The 16,326-nt window shown below is 40.5% G+C and overlaps 1 protein-coding gene across 1 annotated transcript in view; it reads right to left on the bottom strand.

Moving 5' to 3' along the window:
* Window positions 1-7,975: 7,975 nt before the first annotated feature.
* heatr6 (HEAT repeat containing 6) overlaps window positions 7,976-16,326 on the bottom strand; it is a 74,330-nt gene continuing 65,979 nt past the window's right edge. Inside the window, exon 20 of the mRNA XM_072242993.1 lies at window positions 7,976-15,000. Coding sequence (XP_072099094.1) covers window positions 14,441-15,000 — 560 coding nt within the window. The 3' untranslated portion in view covers window positions 7,976-14,440. The remainder of the gene's footprint in view (window positions 15,001-16,326) is intronic.

Raw genomic sequence — 16,326 nt, 5'->3', positions numbered from 1 at the left:
CAACCTCTCAAATTCCTCACAATGGACATAAGAGCTACTAGATGACAGTTACTGAGGCAGGTTACCACGTTTTTCTTAGGCACTGGTAGAAGTCTCCTTGAAGCAGGTGGATTCCTCAGACCGCCGAAGCGAGAATCAGTACAGGTCTTTAGAGAGATTAAAGGTATTGGTGAACACTCCAGCCAGTTGATCAACACAGGTCTTTAGTACGTAGCCAGGTGTCCCATCTATGCCAGATGCTTTCCGTGGTTTCACCCACCTTAAGGGTGCTCTCACGTCAACCTCAGAGACTGAACTCACAGGGTCACTGGGGGCTGTGGGAGTTCGTGATGACAGCCAGAGCGAGCATAAAAGGCATTCAGCTCATCTGGCAGTGAAATCTTGTTGTTGCCTACGTCGCCTGGTTTCACTTGGTAGGAGGTGATAGCATTCGAGCCCTGCCACAGCTGTCGAGCATCCTTCAGCAATTCAGGTTTGGTCTGGAATGGGGAGGCAGAGGGGTGGCTGAGGTATAGCTTCAGGTCAGTGTATTAGGCTGTGTCGAAGGCCTCATCACAGCATCTGAACAAATACACCGACTTTATAAAAACTTGCCCAACTGAAAGCCCTGGATGAACCGTGAGATCCACAATCTGCTGAGGGCCAGGTCAGTGGCGTTCAGGTCCGGTGACCAAGTAAACTACAAAGGGTCCAAGTGCAACCTCTGGAAAGCCATCTCACATGCAAAGTGGCAATGTCAGACTCTGGACGAACCTCTCTGCCATGCCACTTGTAGCTGAGTGAAACGGCGCAGATGTAATTTGTCTTATTCCATTCATTTTTTGGAATATCTGAAACTGTCCCGCAACAAACTGTAGTCCAATGTCACTGACTAATTGTTCTGGAACACCAGCCCTTGTGAAGAGGCTTCTCAACACATAACAGTGTGTGAGGCTGTAGCGGAGGCTACTGGGAACACTTTCTGCCACCTTGTAGGTGCATCCACTACTACCAAGAAAGTTATGCCTATGAATGGTCTGGCAAAATTACATGAGTCCTCTGCCAGGGCAATGCAGGCCATTCCAAGGGATGGAAAAGGGCTGCTCTTGGCATCTTCTGGGCGTGTTGGCATCCGGAACAATAGGTGGCAAGCTGCTCCCTCTGCTGATCCATCCCTGGCCACCAGACAAAGCATCAAGCCAATGCTTTCATTGTGACCATGCCTAGATGATCAGCACATAGCTCCTCCAACACTTTAGCTCTCAGCCAGAATGATAAAACTCTTGATCCCTACATAAGGCAACCCCCGTCAAAGGCAATTTTATGCCAGCACTGGTAAAAATGGGGGAACTGGAATTTCAGCTGCGCAGTCCAGCCATGTAGACCTGAGACAGTGTGGCGTTTTTTTCTGGTTTCTCTTTGGATCATCTTTGGTGTAATAGGGAGATTTTCAATTTGCATTAGGAAGAGTACTTCAAGAGAAGTGCCTTTTTTTTGTAATTTTTTCCAATATTTCCTTTTCCAAGGATAAATGGGACAATCCATTGGCACTTCCTCTTGAATTCCATCCTGTAATTTTCATCCAAGAGACAGGGCCTACCTCTGTATTCATGCTGCTGCAGTTAGTGGAACACCCTTCAGTGGACTGAAAATGGATACAACTTGTTAATGATCAGTAGCGAGGGTAATCCCCCTCCCAAACAAGTACTAGTTGAAATGCTTCACACCCCAAACCAGACTCAAGTCCTCTCTGTCGATCTGTGCGTAACTTTTCTCTGCAGCAGTAAGGGAACATGATGCAAAGGCTATAGCGGTTCATGTCCGTCACTCATAACACTTGATGTGACTGCATCTAGAGCGCAAGGCGGGGCGTCACAGATGAGCTTCGCTGCACAATGTGAATCGTAATGTGTGAGTATGGTGTCTGTTCAACCATTACCTTCACCTTTTTGAAAGGCACCTCACACTGCTTAGTCCATTCCCATTTCTTCCCAATCTGTAGCAAAGAGTTCAAGGGACGGAGCATAGCAGCCATGTGTGGCAGGAACCTGTTACAATAATTGACAAATCCTAAAAAGATCCGCAATTGCCACACATGCATTGGCCTTGGAGCATCCACCACTGCTGGAGTTTCTCAGCACACTTGTGTAATTCTTCTGCATTGATGGTGTGACCACAGTAGGTGATGCTTGTTTAAATAGTTCACACTTGTTGCATTGTGCTTTGAGCCCATAACGTTCTAATCTTTTTAACACTGCCTTGAGATTTTGGAGATGTTCCTTTATCATTCTTACTGTAACAATGGTGGAATCCAGGTAACACTGAGTGCCTGGAGTGCCGATGCACCTCGTTCATAGCTTTCCATCAGAATGCAGGTGCAGATGCTACTCCAAAAATAAGTCTATTATAGCAACAAAGTCCTTTGTGAGTGTTTATGGCAAGAAACACTTTGGACTCTTCTTCCATCTCCATCTGTAGGTAGGATTCAGCTAAGTCCACTTTGTTGAAGTGTTTTCCTCTAACAGGATTAGCAAAGATATCCTCTTTCCTGGGAAGAGGGTATTGATTTACTTTCAATACTAGGTTGATGGTGACTTTAAAACCACCATGGATCCTTACAGACCCACTCTTTTTGACTACTGGGACTACTGGCAACCCTCATGGGCTCCACTCAAGCTTAAAATGAATTCCTTCAGCCTCCAAGCAATCTAGCTCTCTGGCTACTTCATCACAGATTGTATAAGGAACCAGACGGGCTTTATAAAACCTGGGTGTGGCACTTTCATTTAGTACTATTTAACCCTTGATATGTTTGAGTTTTCCAATCCCATCCCGAACACTGCTGTGGTATCATCCAGGACCTTTCTTAGTTCATTTTCAGTTAATGCTATTACAGGGGATGTGGCATGCAAATAGTGGATGGATCTCTGTCGAGTTGTCTTAGCCAGTCACACCCCCACAAAGCTGGCCTCCTGTTTTTTTTACCACATACAACCCCAACACAGCCCATTGGCTGCTGTATTTCACCGCTAAGAATGCCATTCCCACAGGAGTTATATTTTCTCCAGTGCAAGTTCTCAGTTGGATATCTGGAGGCAGGCTTCAGATTAGGATCTTTGAAATGCCATTCAACCTCATTTTGTGGAATGATTGGAACAGCTGAGCCAGTGTCCAATTCCATTTTAATTATTTTCCATTCACTTCTGGTGTAAGCCAAATTGCTTGTCTATTGTTAGTTTTCACATTGTAAATCATAAGGCTACTCTGTCCTGTATCACTCTCATCATTATCAGACTTTTCATCAACAATATGCAGATTCCTGCTCTTTTTGAAACTGCAACTTCTTTCTCTACCCTGTGCAGTCTATTTAATTTTTGTCTGCCTGACATGCACTTCATATGCCTCCTAATTTGTTGCATTTTCTGTTCTTTTAAATGGGAGTTGTGCTTCACTTAGGAGTCGTTTTTGAATGCTTTCTTGTAAGTTTTCCACAAACTAAATGATCTCTCAGTGCATCATTAAGCCCATTATCAAACTGACAATGCTCAGACAACTTCAATACACTGAAATGGACTTCTCTTCCTTTCGATTCCACTTATGAAAGCTAAAACTTTCTGCAATCAACAATGGTTTCAGTTCTAAATGTTCCTGCTTTACTATCATGATATCAGCAAAGCTCGTTTCCAATGGTTTTGTTGGAGCAGTCAAACATCTAAGTAAACTGTATGCCTTTAAATCCAATGCACTCAGCAAAATTGGCTATTTCATTTGCTTCAAAATACTGCTCAATTTGGTCAGTATACTAAATCCTGTTATCTGTTGTGTAATGGATCAGGTTTATCTTTCCGATGTAACCAGCCATTTCTGCTTTTTTATGATTATTATTGACTGGTACTCACTGTTTATGAACTCATGAATTCTTCTGTTTTTTGCCTTTTTTTTAAAAAAAACCTTGATCATTTCTGCACGTACTGCACTGCATTTTTTTAACTCTACAGTTTCTTACTATGCTTTTATTAAAACTTGAACATCTCCTTCTGCTTCAACAAGTAGGTAGTCACTTCAGGTTAGTTTTTAAAATATCTCATCACCACTGTTACGTTTTGTAACTCTAACAGATAAAATTAATTGAAAGGAAAACAAAGGAGTTTGAAATGAGTCTAACTTCGTGCTTACTTTAAGTGAGGCACAGATGTATCACGTGGTAGCATCATGATGTATGCAATTCATATACTCCTACATATAACCCACAGTGCATTACATAAACAACAAAGAATGCTTAATCAAACAATAAATTTCCAATATTTCTCAAATATTAAATACCCAACAACAATCATGGGGATAACATTTCCAAGCCTGACTCTGGACAAGTGATACAGTCTCACATTTCACAACATTTTACACTCCTCTCTTTGTTATCACATTCCCTGACTGCCCCCATTAACCTATCGACTAGATGACTTTCACAAATTATCCTTGCGGCAAGTTAAAACTAATTTGTTTTCTCTCCTCCTGGTATTGTGGAAAGGTCTTGGACTTGAAACATTAACTGTTTATCCTTCCATCATTCTGTCTGACTAGCTGAGTGTTTTCAGCTTTTTCTATTCTTTGGGCTTGAACAGTGTGTTGGCATGGTGTCTCCAAGTATTCCAGTTACAGTGCAGTTAGGTACACAGTCCAATGTTGTCCAGTAATACTTGTCAAACCTGAAGAAATTTCAGCTTTTTTTTATGTGTGAAGTTCTTTTTGAATCGTTTTTGAAATCACTTTGGACCAGCAACATCTCTGAAACAAAATCAATTCTGTAGTAAATCAGTAGTCTTACAAAAGTGACAACACCACATTAACCAAAGACTTTTTGCAAGCACAGCAGACTTTGGAGATAAGTATTGCATCTGTGTTTACTGCTGTAAACACTCCGATCTCAATGCAGAAAATGGTGCAAACAGCAATAAATTCCCAAACTTCAACATTATTGATCTGTTAGTTTGAACAGATCTCAACTATCACTGAGCAGCAGCAAGAAAACAAGGTATTTTTCTTTCCTCTAGACAAGCTCTCCAAATATTGAACAATCAAAAGATAGATGACATACTTGCTTCCTTTACGGAATTCAGAGCCGTTGTTTTCACCCTCCTTGGCTCATGGATAGAGCCAATGAGAATCCTTGTTGTGATCTCCAGGTATTGACCTGGCTGATTGTTCACCTTTCTTCCTGTAACCTCATCAAGAGATCAGTAAATAGATAAACTCCATATCACTGCAATGGCATGGAGCTATCCTGGCAAACACTGTTTAATTTAGTTTAAATTTGTAGTTTAATTTAGGACCTGAGGTGAAGATAACCAACTAGTAATTCCTGTCCCTGATCACTGTCCAAACATTGCTACTAAAATTTACACCAGGGATATAGAATAAGAGAATAAATTTCTCTAGTGTGATGCCCCACATGATGCGATTAGACTCATATGATCTTGCCTCCCACTGAAGATGTCATCTCGGCAGGAGATTGCAGATGACCTCATAGCCATTCTACAAGGGTCAACACCTTCATGAAAGGAGGAAGAAAATTAGCTACTAAACCAGAAAAGAAATTGAAAAATAATCAATCATTCAATATTCAAACACGAGGAAATCTGCAGATGCTGGAAATTCAAGCAACGCACACAAAGTGCTGTTGGAACGCAGCAGGCCAGACAGCATCCATAGGAAGAAGCACAGTCGACGTTTCGGGCCGAGACCCTTTGTCAGGACTAACTGAAAGAAGAGATAGTAAGAGATTTGAAAGACAGTATCATTCAATATTGTACAGGTCCTTCAGGGTTCCAGCAGGGTTCCAACCCTGAGGACTGTTCGTAACCCTAACATTGCATAAATCAGAAATGTAGGTACAAACTGAGTTCCCACAGGGGAGAAGATGTCTGCAGAGGTGGGGTGTCCCAACAAATGGAGTCTGAACATGCATTTTAAATTTTGTTTTGCCATACAAATGGAGTCTGAACAAGCATTTTAAATCTTGTTTTGCCAACAATAACACTGATACTAACAAATTTAATCGGGTTAATAATACCTATCAAAGCTTTTATTGCAGACAAGGCTTTACATGTAATTCACATCAAAGTTGCTGGTACCTCTTCCTAGAGATGCCGCCTGGCCTGCTGCATTCACCAGCAACTTTGATGTGTTTTGCGTGAATTTCCAGCATCTGCAGAATTCCTCGTGTTTGCGTTTACATGCAATTGACGGTTTTAAAAAGGGAGTTGTTGCTGGCCTGAATGGCGAGTCTCTAGGTAAGGTTCATGAAATGGACATCAAAATGTATTACTTAGAATGTATACTTCTTGGGTTCAGTGTGGCAAAGTTCTAGCAGGGCGGTCACCTGCAGCAGTCAGATGTTTTCTCAAACATTCATTTGTATTTCCAGGCCATACATATTCGACCTGTGATGGCCAGTGTAGCAAGAATACTAAACTAGTTTCAGTACTGGCAGCCATAATACTGTTCCACAGTCTGAAACATATCTTACAGAGGGAACATTTGGAGTGCTAATCCTTAACTCCACAAAGAACATCAGCTGAGCTCTTCCTATTGCTCTTCTAAGACTGTAAGACATAGGAACAGAATTAAGCCATTCAGCCAATCAAGTCTGCTCTGCCATTTGATCATGGTTGACTTATTTCCCCTCTCGACCCTATTTTCCTGCCTTCTCCCATAACCTTTGACTCCCTTACTAATTAAGAACCCATCAACCTCTGCTTTAAATATACGCAATAACTTGGTCCCCACAGCTGTCTATGGCAATGAATTTCACAGATTCACTGCTCTCTGCCTAAAGAAAGTCTTACTGATCTCTGTGCTAAAGGGGCACCTTTCTATGCTGAGGCTGTATCCTCTGGTCCTGAACTCTCCCACTATTGGAAGCACCCTTTCCACTTCCACTCAATCTCAGCCTTTCAATATTTGGTAGGTTTCAATGAGATCCTTCTCTTACTTCTAAACTCCAGTGAGTACAGGCCCGGTGCCATCAAACATACCTTGTACATAAACCCTTTTGCACCTGGGTTAATCACATAAACCTCCAATGGACCCTCTCCAATGGCAGCACAATACTCCAAATAAATACCTGAAGATCAACACAAGTCTTCAAAATACTGCATGTTTGATAATAATCCTGCTGTTGTACCGGACTTTGGCAAGACATGTGGTGCCTGTTGGTGCATGTGTGCATGTTGGTTCTCTGTACTCAAGGAAGAATAGCCATACCTGGAATAGGTCCAGCATAGACTCTCTCGATTTCAGGGAGGAGAAACTAAGGAAGTTGGCTAAGGCACACCTGAGTTTAGACAATGCTCTTCTTCATTGCAAGGGGTTTGGAGTTTAAAAGAAGTTGGAAAACTGGTGTGATATTGCAGACACCTTGCCTGGAATGCTACAATAGTTCTGTATTCCATTTATAAAGAATAATATCCTTGCAAGGAAGGCAGTGCAGAGGATAGGATGCCACAGTAGCGTGGTGGTTACGGTGATGCTATGACAACTCAGGGTGTTTGGAGTTCGGAGTTCAATTCTGGTGCTGCCTGTAAGATGTTTGCATGTTCTCCCCATGAACCACATGGGTTTCCTTCCTGTGTAAATTGTCCTGTGATGATGCTAGGTGGGTTGCTGAGCAGTGCCCCTCATTGGATTGGAAGGGCCTGTTCCGCATTGTATTTATAAATAAATATTTTTTTTTCCCTTGGGTGACCACTAGAATGAAGTGGTGAGTGGGCTAGACCATGCATCAACTAATCTTACTAAGTGGAGCAACATGGCTGAAGGACTAAGAATGATACTTAATCTTGATTCAATGTGCTTAGAAACCTACCTCTGTAATAAAGTTGGTCTGATGGTCCACCTAGTGGTATAAGAAGGAAAAGCAACTTAAAAATCCCATTTCAAACCCCCAATTCAGACGTTGTTGCACTGCAAATGAACAATTTTTATTCTATTAACGTTGCATTTTTTCCAATGTGTCATTGCTTAACTGTATGATAAGTCCAGAAACAAGGAAACTGATATAACATATTTAAGATACAAAGGAGGTGATTGTATATTCTATCATAGCCAAGGGAAGACAGAGAAACCACAGTTTTAATCTACTGCAATCTGGTTAGAAGATGAAAAAGAACTAAATTATTCTTGATTCAGAGACACTGAACATCGAATCGTCACAAAAATCTTTACAGAGGCACCCCAGAGATCAGTGGTTAAATTTGTGGTGTGTTCCAACAGACCTGGAAGATCCCATTTGTAATTCCTAGCCTTTGCAGATCAGATATTGTTAGGCAGACCATAGCCAAGAACTATAATGAACCATATTATTCCTGGGCTGTGGAGAATTGGAAAAGGGCTAATCTTATTTGCCTACTTATAACAGTCCATCGGGTTAAAGCTGGCTCCCAGCAGAGTAATCCATCAATTGCATTATATCTCTTCTTATTTGCCTTTACCTCTACAACTTATTCTCCTACATGTCCTTCAATGTCCCTTTTTGATTCCATTTAGCCACAAAGGAGCAATTTAACACCACCAGTACATTCCAACGTCGAAGGTCAGGATCAGACCTGTGTTCTTGGAAATGTGAGGCAGCAGCACCATCTGCTACACCACCTTACTGCCCACCAGTTCCCTTTTCCTGCCCATTATCCTAATTTATCATGTCAGATTTATTTACTGTCACTGACAAGTGTCGTGAAAAACATGGCTTTGTAGCAATTTTGTGAAATTAGCAGCACTTGTCAGAAATCCATTACCCCATTACAATTAGGAATATGGTGTATACCAATACTGTGCAAACGTTTTAGGCACATGTAAGTTCTGTAAAGCGAAGATGCTTTCAAAATAAGTTTTGAAACATCAAAAAAATTACTATAAAGAGCAGTAAATCAAATCAGTATTTGTTGTGACAACCCTTTTCCTTTAAAACTGCATCAACTGGCTAACACGAGGGGCATAGTTTTGAGGTGCTTGGAAATAGGTACCGAGGGGATGTCAGGGGTAAGTTTTTCACACAGAGAGTGGTGGGTGTATGGAATGCAGTGCCGGCGGCGGTGGTGGAAGTGGATACAATAGGGTCTTTTAAGAGCTTACACGGAGCTTAGAAAAATAGAGGGCTCTGCGCTAGGGAAATTCTAGGCAGTCTCCAGAGTAGGTTACATGGTTGGCACAACATTGTGGGCCGAAGGGCCTGTAATGTGCTGTAAATTTCTATGTTCTATGTTCAACTCTCTAAGATACAATGTCATACAGTTTGATAAGAAAATTGGCTGGCAGAATTTGCCACAGTTCTTCTGCAGACTTTGGCTGACTCGCTTGCTTCTGTCTCTCCAGGTAATCCCAGACAGCCTTAACGATGTTGAGATCAGGGCTCTGTGAAGGCCATTCCATCTGAAATCATACCAAAAATCTAGGGTGCCTAAGACTTTTGCACAGTAATGTTCATAAAATCAGTTAGTACTGGTTATACCTTCTCTGGCTCCAATTAATGAACGTATGACTATCGTGAAAAAAGCCTTTTCTTACGGAAATAGAAAGGTTATGTAACAATGTGGTTATTTAAAAATCCAGCATCTACAGTCCCGTGTGTCCATATTCAAATATGTGAATCCTATATCAGAAATAGAAATAACCATCTGTTTAACTGTCCTTTATATAAAAATAATGGCAGATAGCAGGTTAAAACAGTTTAGATACACTTCTAAGTTTCATTCTTCCCTTAATCGTTTTTGCCATTGCTCATTTCTGCGTTTGCCAACATTTTCATTTGGAGAGTAAAGAAATTACTGATGGTGTTCAGAATTCCTTTTAATTTTGATAAATTAATAAGAAAAACTATTACTTCATTGTAAGTACTAATCTTATTTAATCAGTTACATAAATATAAAATTAAATTGAAAAGTGTTTGAGGCATTACATTATGGGCATAAACAGAATGCAAATAAGACAATGTAGAGCTATGTAAAATTCTGCCAGAAGATCGGGGAAATTATTTCAAAGTATTGAATTGAATTTGGGCAAATTATCAAAGTACATGCATTAACATCTGGGCAGGTTTGAACCCACAGGTATTTCAGTGCAATAAATTAGATGGCTTGTGATCTCATTTTGAAAGAGCATTCATGGGTTGGCAATCCTACTTGACAACCATGGAAGTCACTGGACCTTTAAACCAATGTTAAAAAGATTTTCATTTATATTGCACTTTCCTGCATTCTCAGAATACTCCAAAAGCACCTTGCAGCCAAGGTATTTAACAAGTATGTTCAAAGTTGTACCTGACAAAAAGCAGAAATCAAAATTGCAAATAGAAAGGATTAGCAAACTGCAAATATGATGATGGCAGGTGCGTCACTGGTGCTAACTGAGGGATAAGTATTAGGCAAAGACCTCCAAGGCTGATTAATATTACAAGTAACATATAAATTGCATAGAGTAAGTACACAGTTAGAGATCTGCCCACAGATTACACATGCTGCTGCAAGTACAAAAGCACAGAAATATCATTGTGCTTCAGGTAATAATCGTGCTATGTGAAAAACCACAAAATGACGGTGATGTTAATTCATACTGCGGTCAATATTAGAATTCCTGCTGTTATGTTTACTAATGAACAACTTCTATACATCTTTTCCCACACAAGGAGTTCAAGTACCATACAATTAAGAAACAATTTGAGAAAGCAAATAGTGAAAGGTTGTTTCCACTACTTTACAGATTGGACCAGACTCATCAATTAGCTTGAAGGAAAATGGAGAGAAAACTCCATCTATCCTTCTCTCCCTAAATGACACATACAGGATAAGTAGATCATAATATTTAAAAGGTTTCCAATTAATTTTCAACAAGGAAGTATCTGGGAATCCTTGTTGACACATATTATGGGCCTTCCTTGACGTGACTTCTGCAGTTCATGTATCTCTACACACTCTCTCCCTCAACACAGAGCTTTAATAAATCGGTTGGTAACTGTGCAAATTTCTTCAGCAAATCTCAAAATTTCAGATTTCAGTGGGATAAGGGGTGGGGCGTAGTGGGAATTGCATTGCACTGGATCAGAATAATTTAAGTTGATCTTGGAGATTATTTGTATCAAATTACTGTTTGAGGATTGAATACAGTTTTATATCTAGTACTAGAAATAGTGAAGCAGAAATTTTATCTGAAGGTGGGTAAGTGTGAGGATGAAGGATTATAGTGGTCCATCTGGTGACTAAATCAGCAGATTCAGACCTGGTCAAGGTACCATGCTTTGGACCTTCCTTAACTTGGTAGGCGGTTACCTGACCTTTACGTGGTGCACAGCCGCTTTCGGAGTAAACTTTTGACAATGGGAACAGTTTTGAATAAGGATGCTTGTTTACTTCACAATACCTCTGCAAAGTACCTTAGAAAACTTTAACATTTTTAAATACGCAATATCAAATGGTGCAGCAAGAAGTAGTTTTGAAATTACAAATTCAGAAATGTTTTCATTCCTTCAATTAAATTAAACTGCCGATATTTTTTTAAAAATCTGGCTCAAAGACATGCAAGTGTTTAGCAGAAAACAGGTTTGTATTAGGAGTTCTTCATTTACACTGTTAGGTGGCCGAAGAGAGAAGGACGAGGGATGTCCTTATAGAGCTTTATAAAATCATGAAGGACACAGATAGCGTTGACACTCGCAGTCCACTTCCCAGGGAATTCTAAAACTAGAGGGCGTTCATTTAATATGAAAGGGGAGAACTTTAAAAGGGACCCAAGCTGTAAGATAATCACATAATGTAGGTAAAGTGGATTCCGGTTAATTGGGCCATCAGTTAATCAGACCAGCTGCTTAATTGGGACAGGAGACTGTTTCTGAACAGTTTCTAATCAGTGTCAGATATGTGTACTTGTGTGGCCGTTAGTATACTATGCTTATTGCGAACAGTTTTTAAATAGAGTCAGTTGCGTGTGTTTATGTTCAAAAAGTAGTAATTTTTGTCACTGATAGTTGGTGAAAATAAGCAAAAAGACTTTCAGAGCCCTTTTGCTCACTGCGGTTTCAGCATTCAGGTTTGGAAATGCCAGAAACGGCCAGAAGTGGTTTCACTACTTCAACAAGTTGAGATGTAGGATTTGAAGGTATCGACAATCATTTTGAATGTTACGTTGAAAATGAAGATTTGCAGGATGCAATTGTCAAAAAGATTGTATGAAGACAGTCCACATCTACACTAAGTGCCTGCACTGATTTCTGTTCATTTACAGTCAATCAAAAAACAATTAATTCCTCTGTCACTAACTATTAGGAACTAATACAGAGTTTTATAGTACTGTAGTACTATTGGTAGTGTTCTCACTTGTTCTGTGTTTCAATTAAATACATAGTTTGTCAGTCAGTTAAATGGTAGTTTGTCTTTTGTTGTACCTTTTTAAGTATTTCCAAGAAACTTTAGCTAATTGAAGCGGCCGCTTAATTGGTCCAAAACGCACTGGCCCTATAGCCCAATTAACCTGAATCCACTATATATAGAACAAACTGCCAGAGATAGTGGTAGAGATGGATAACAATTACAACATTTATAAGGACATTTGAATATGAAAGATTTAGAACAGGGGTTCCTAGCCTGAGATTCACAGATCCCTTGCTTAATGGGACTGGTCCATGGCATAAAAATGGTTGGGAACCCGATTTAGAAGGATTTGGGCCAAATGCAGACAAATGGGACAAGATCAAATAGGCTTGGTGGTCAGCATGGATAAGTTCTTACTAACTGCCTGTTCCAATACGGTTTAACACAATGTCAACAGCGGTACATCTGTGAAAATACAACTTTGTTTCAATGATGTCCAATGATTTCAATAAAAAGATATTTACAGAAATCCAAGAAGGAGGGGGGACTTGCCCTCCCAAATTTTAGATTCTATTATTGGGCAATTAATATTCGATATTTAAAATTTTGGCTACAAGATTTGGACGCATCTTTAAACCCTCATTGGGTAAATCTTGAATCTAATTCATTACAAGGGTTTTCCTTGGGTTCGGTTTTAGGAACTTTACTTCCTTTTACTTCTTTTAAATCATATAAACAAATGAATAACCCAATAGTTAAACATACTTTACATATATGGTTTCAATTCCGAAGATTTTTTGGGTTTAATCAATTCATTCTAGCGAGTCCCATTATATCAAATTTTCTTTTTCAATGATGTCCTCTGTAGTCCCCAAGAACCTGTTTGAGCTGGGGCTGGGGCCAAAATTGGGACCATGTAAGCACAACTTTGTTTCTATGATATCCTCTGTAATCCCCAAGAACCTGTTTGAGCTGGGGCTGGGACCGGGACTGGATTAGTAGGTGAAATGTGTTTTTGTTGGTCTTCATTACAGATTCCTAACATTGACATCAGTCTGCAACCATGGAGTTGGATCAGTGACCATCAGCAGGTCCAGTGTCAACGAGGAAAATGTACAGCTACTGAGAACCCCACAAGCACTACTTTGTGTGCACCTTCCAGAGAGCAAAAAACACCAAGGGAAGCTGCAGACTGCCTTCTGAATAGAAGCTTACAACAAACGTGGAAGGCATGGCTGAATGTGCTTTCAGTACTTACATGAAATTTGATAACTAATTATTCTCAGCTCCTTTCATCCAACTTTATGGGTTTTGAGCGACATCACACCAATCCCCAAATAGACAATGGCTCCAGCTATCTGTGGCACTGAAATGATGCCGTTGAAAGAGTGGGAGTAGAAGCACTGTGTTGATCCAATAAGGGTGATAAAAACAAATAGAAATAGAAATGATAACTGACCCATAAGCCTAACAGTAATGAGTACAGCTATTAGGTACATAATGAAAATATTCCATTCCACAGCACTGCCAACCACCTACGCTGAATACATTGTGGCACTTCAAAGGCTTTTCAGTTTATTCTGTACTCCACCTACGTACACCTTTCAAAACAAAATTGTCAAGGAGGTGTTAGTGCTGATGAACATTGTCCTGTCTCTGAGACCCTATGTAACATTTTGCACACCCACATCCAGTTAGGCAGTAAGTGAAGGCTCCTCTATTCTGCTTATAACTTAAGAAGTTACCGGGTAAGTGCACTGGTGAGATATCTTCAACTTTGCATGCCCAACTCTCGCAATGAGATCAGCAGCAATTCCAAGACAGTTTCAGTGGGGGGCTGCACCCTTGAAATCTGGGTGGCAGGGGACAGTGTGAGTGACTTCCTCTGGGAGATTCCAAGCCCAAGGTAATAATGAACTTTCATTCCAGTTACAAACCAACACAATCACAAAAACCTTAGAAGGTGGAAATGCCTACACCATGGTAACACCCCGACCCACAAATATTAAATTAAATTATAGCTAAATAGATAGCTGTTCAAATGATGCAAATTATTTCTGACATTAAAAAGGTAGAAGATGGTTATAGCCCTGAAAAATCATTTGTCATGCCTCAGTATTTTTTAGATCAGTCTGTGTTGCTTCCACACAATGTTTTAAAATAACATTCAAGTATTTGACAACCATTTCTCTCTCATCAATAGACACCTCCTGAAGGCTGTTTATATTCTGAACAGCCTCCTGCAATATCCTGACCCGATCCTGTGGGTTGGACTGAGTCATTGTTTCATCAGCCTCCTCTCCCGACATCAGGAAGCGCTGAACAAAAGTTCGGATCAAGCTGCCCTTTGCCGACAGGGCTTCGTGGATGCAAGGAAGGTCTTTGCCAGTGACGAGACGGAGGAGGTGGAGCAGCGTCTGACAGATCTGGGTCCGCAAACTGGCACAGTATTTAAACTCCAGGAAGTCCTCAGTCTCCTCGCTCTTTTCCAGGGCCAGCACCAGTGCGGTCCAGATCTCACAGAACTGGTTACTGTCACCATAGCGTTTGCGGGTATCTGGGACTGAGAGTGCCATGGCCGACTTGATGCGCACTTTGAAGTTCTTGCAGGTTTTTACCACTGATGTCAAAGCACCATATGCTTGTGGTGCCCAAGGAGCAGAGTCTGTAAAAATCAGCGACAAAAAAACAAATGAAAGTATTCCATCACATTATACTTCATTTCAAGCATTAATCACAATCTCAAGTGACACTGAAAACCAGGCCTAATGTATTTTTAACTGAAGAGCTATACGAAGAAACATGCTAAACAAAGCTGCAGCAAAAGTGATTATACACTCAGTGGCCATTTTATTAGGTACACGCTTGTTAATGCAAATATCTAATCAGCCTATCATGTGGCAGCAACTCAAGGCTAAAAACATGCAGACATGATCAAAAGGTTCAGTTGCTGTTCAGACCAAACATCAGAATGGGAAGAAATGTGATTGAAGTGATTTTGACTGTTGGTGCCAGATGGGGTGATTTGAGTATCTCAGAAACTACTGATTTCTTGGGATTTTCACACACAAAATCTTAAGAGTTTACAGAAAATACTGAAGAAGAACATCCAGTCAGGAGCAATTCTGTGGGCAATAATGCCTTGTTTATGAAAGAGGTCAGAGGCAGATAAAACAGCATCTATGGAAATAGTCGATGTTTCCAGCCAAAACCCTTTTTCATGACTGAGAAGGAAGGGGGAAGATGCCAGAATAAAAAAGGTGGAGGGAGGGGAAAGAGGCTAGTTGGAAGCTGATGGGTGAAGCCAGGTGGGTCCAAGAATGTCCAGACTGGTTCAAGCTGACAGGAAGGAGACAGTAGCTCAAATAATCACGCATTACAAAAGTGAGTGCAGAAGAGCAACTCTGAATGCACAACAGGTCGAACCTCGAAGTGGATGGGCTACAGCAGCAGAAAACCATGAACATACATGCAGTGGCCACTGTATTAGGTAAAGGAGGTAAATAATAAACTAGCCACAGAGTATATATCCATTTCTCCATATTCAAGGGATTCCTGGTTCCGGTCACCTACCTGAAATAAACAGCACTAAGCGGAGGAACATAAAGCAAAGGTCCAGCAAACCATCTAAAAGCCTTAGATTTTTATTAAGCAACCTTTGATACTAAGATAGCCCTGCTCCTTATTCATATTCCACTGGCTATTTTAGCTGAAGAGACGGGGAAGGAGAATTCTATGAGCAATATACTGTAGTAGGTGAGTTTCAGCTGGAATCCCATTGAAAGATCCAATAACCACAGCTTGTCTTGCCACGGGCCAAAGCCTACATTATATTTATAAATAAATGTACTTTAGAAGGAAAAGATTTTTTAAGAACACCACTAGATGGAGCAGGTCAATGCAATACACTCCAAACATCTTTCAAACCTCTCCAAACAACCAAATTCATTCAAGTGAATCAAAATCAAGTGACTGTTATGCAACACCTTTG

The sequence above is a fragment of the Mobula birostris genome, chromosome 25, assembly GCF_030028105.1.
Source record: "Mobula birostris isolate sMobBir1 chromosome 25, sMobBir1.hap1, whole genome shotgun sequence".
Classification (NCBI taxonomy): Eukaryota; Metazoa; Chordata; class Chondrichthyes; order Myliobatiformes; family Myliobatidae; genus Mobula; species Mobula birostris.
This window is presented reverse-complemented; position numbering and strand designations above follow the sequence as displayed.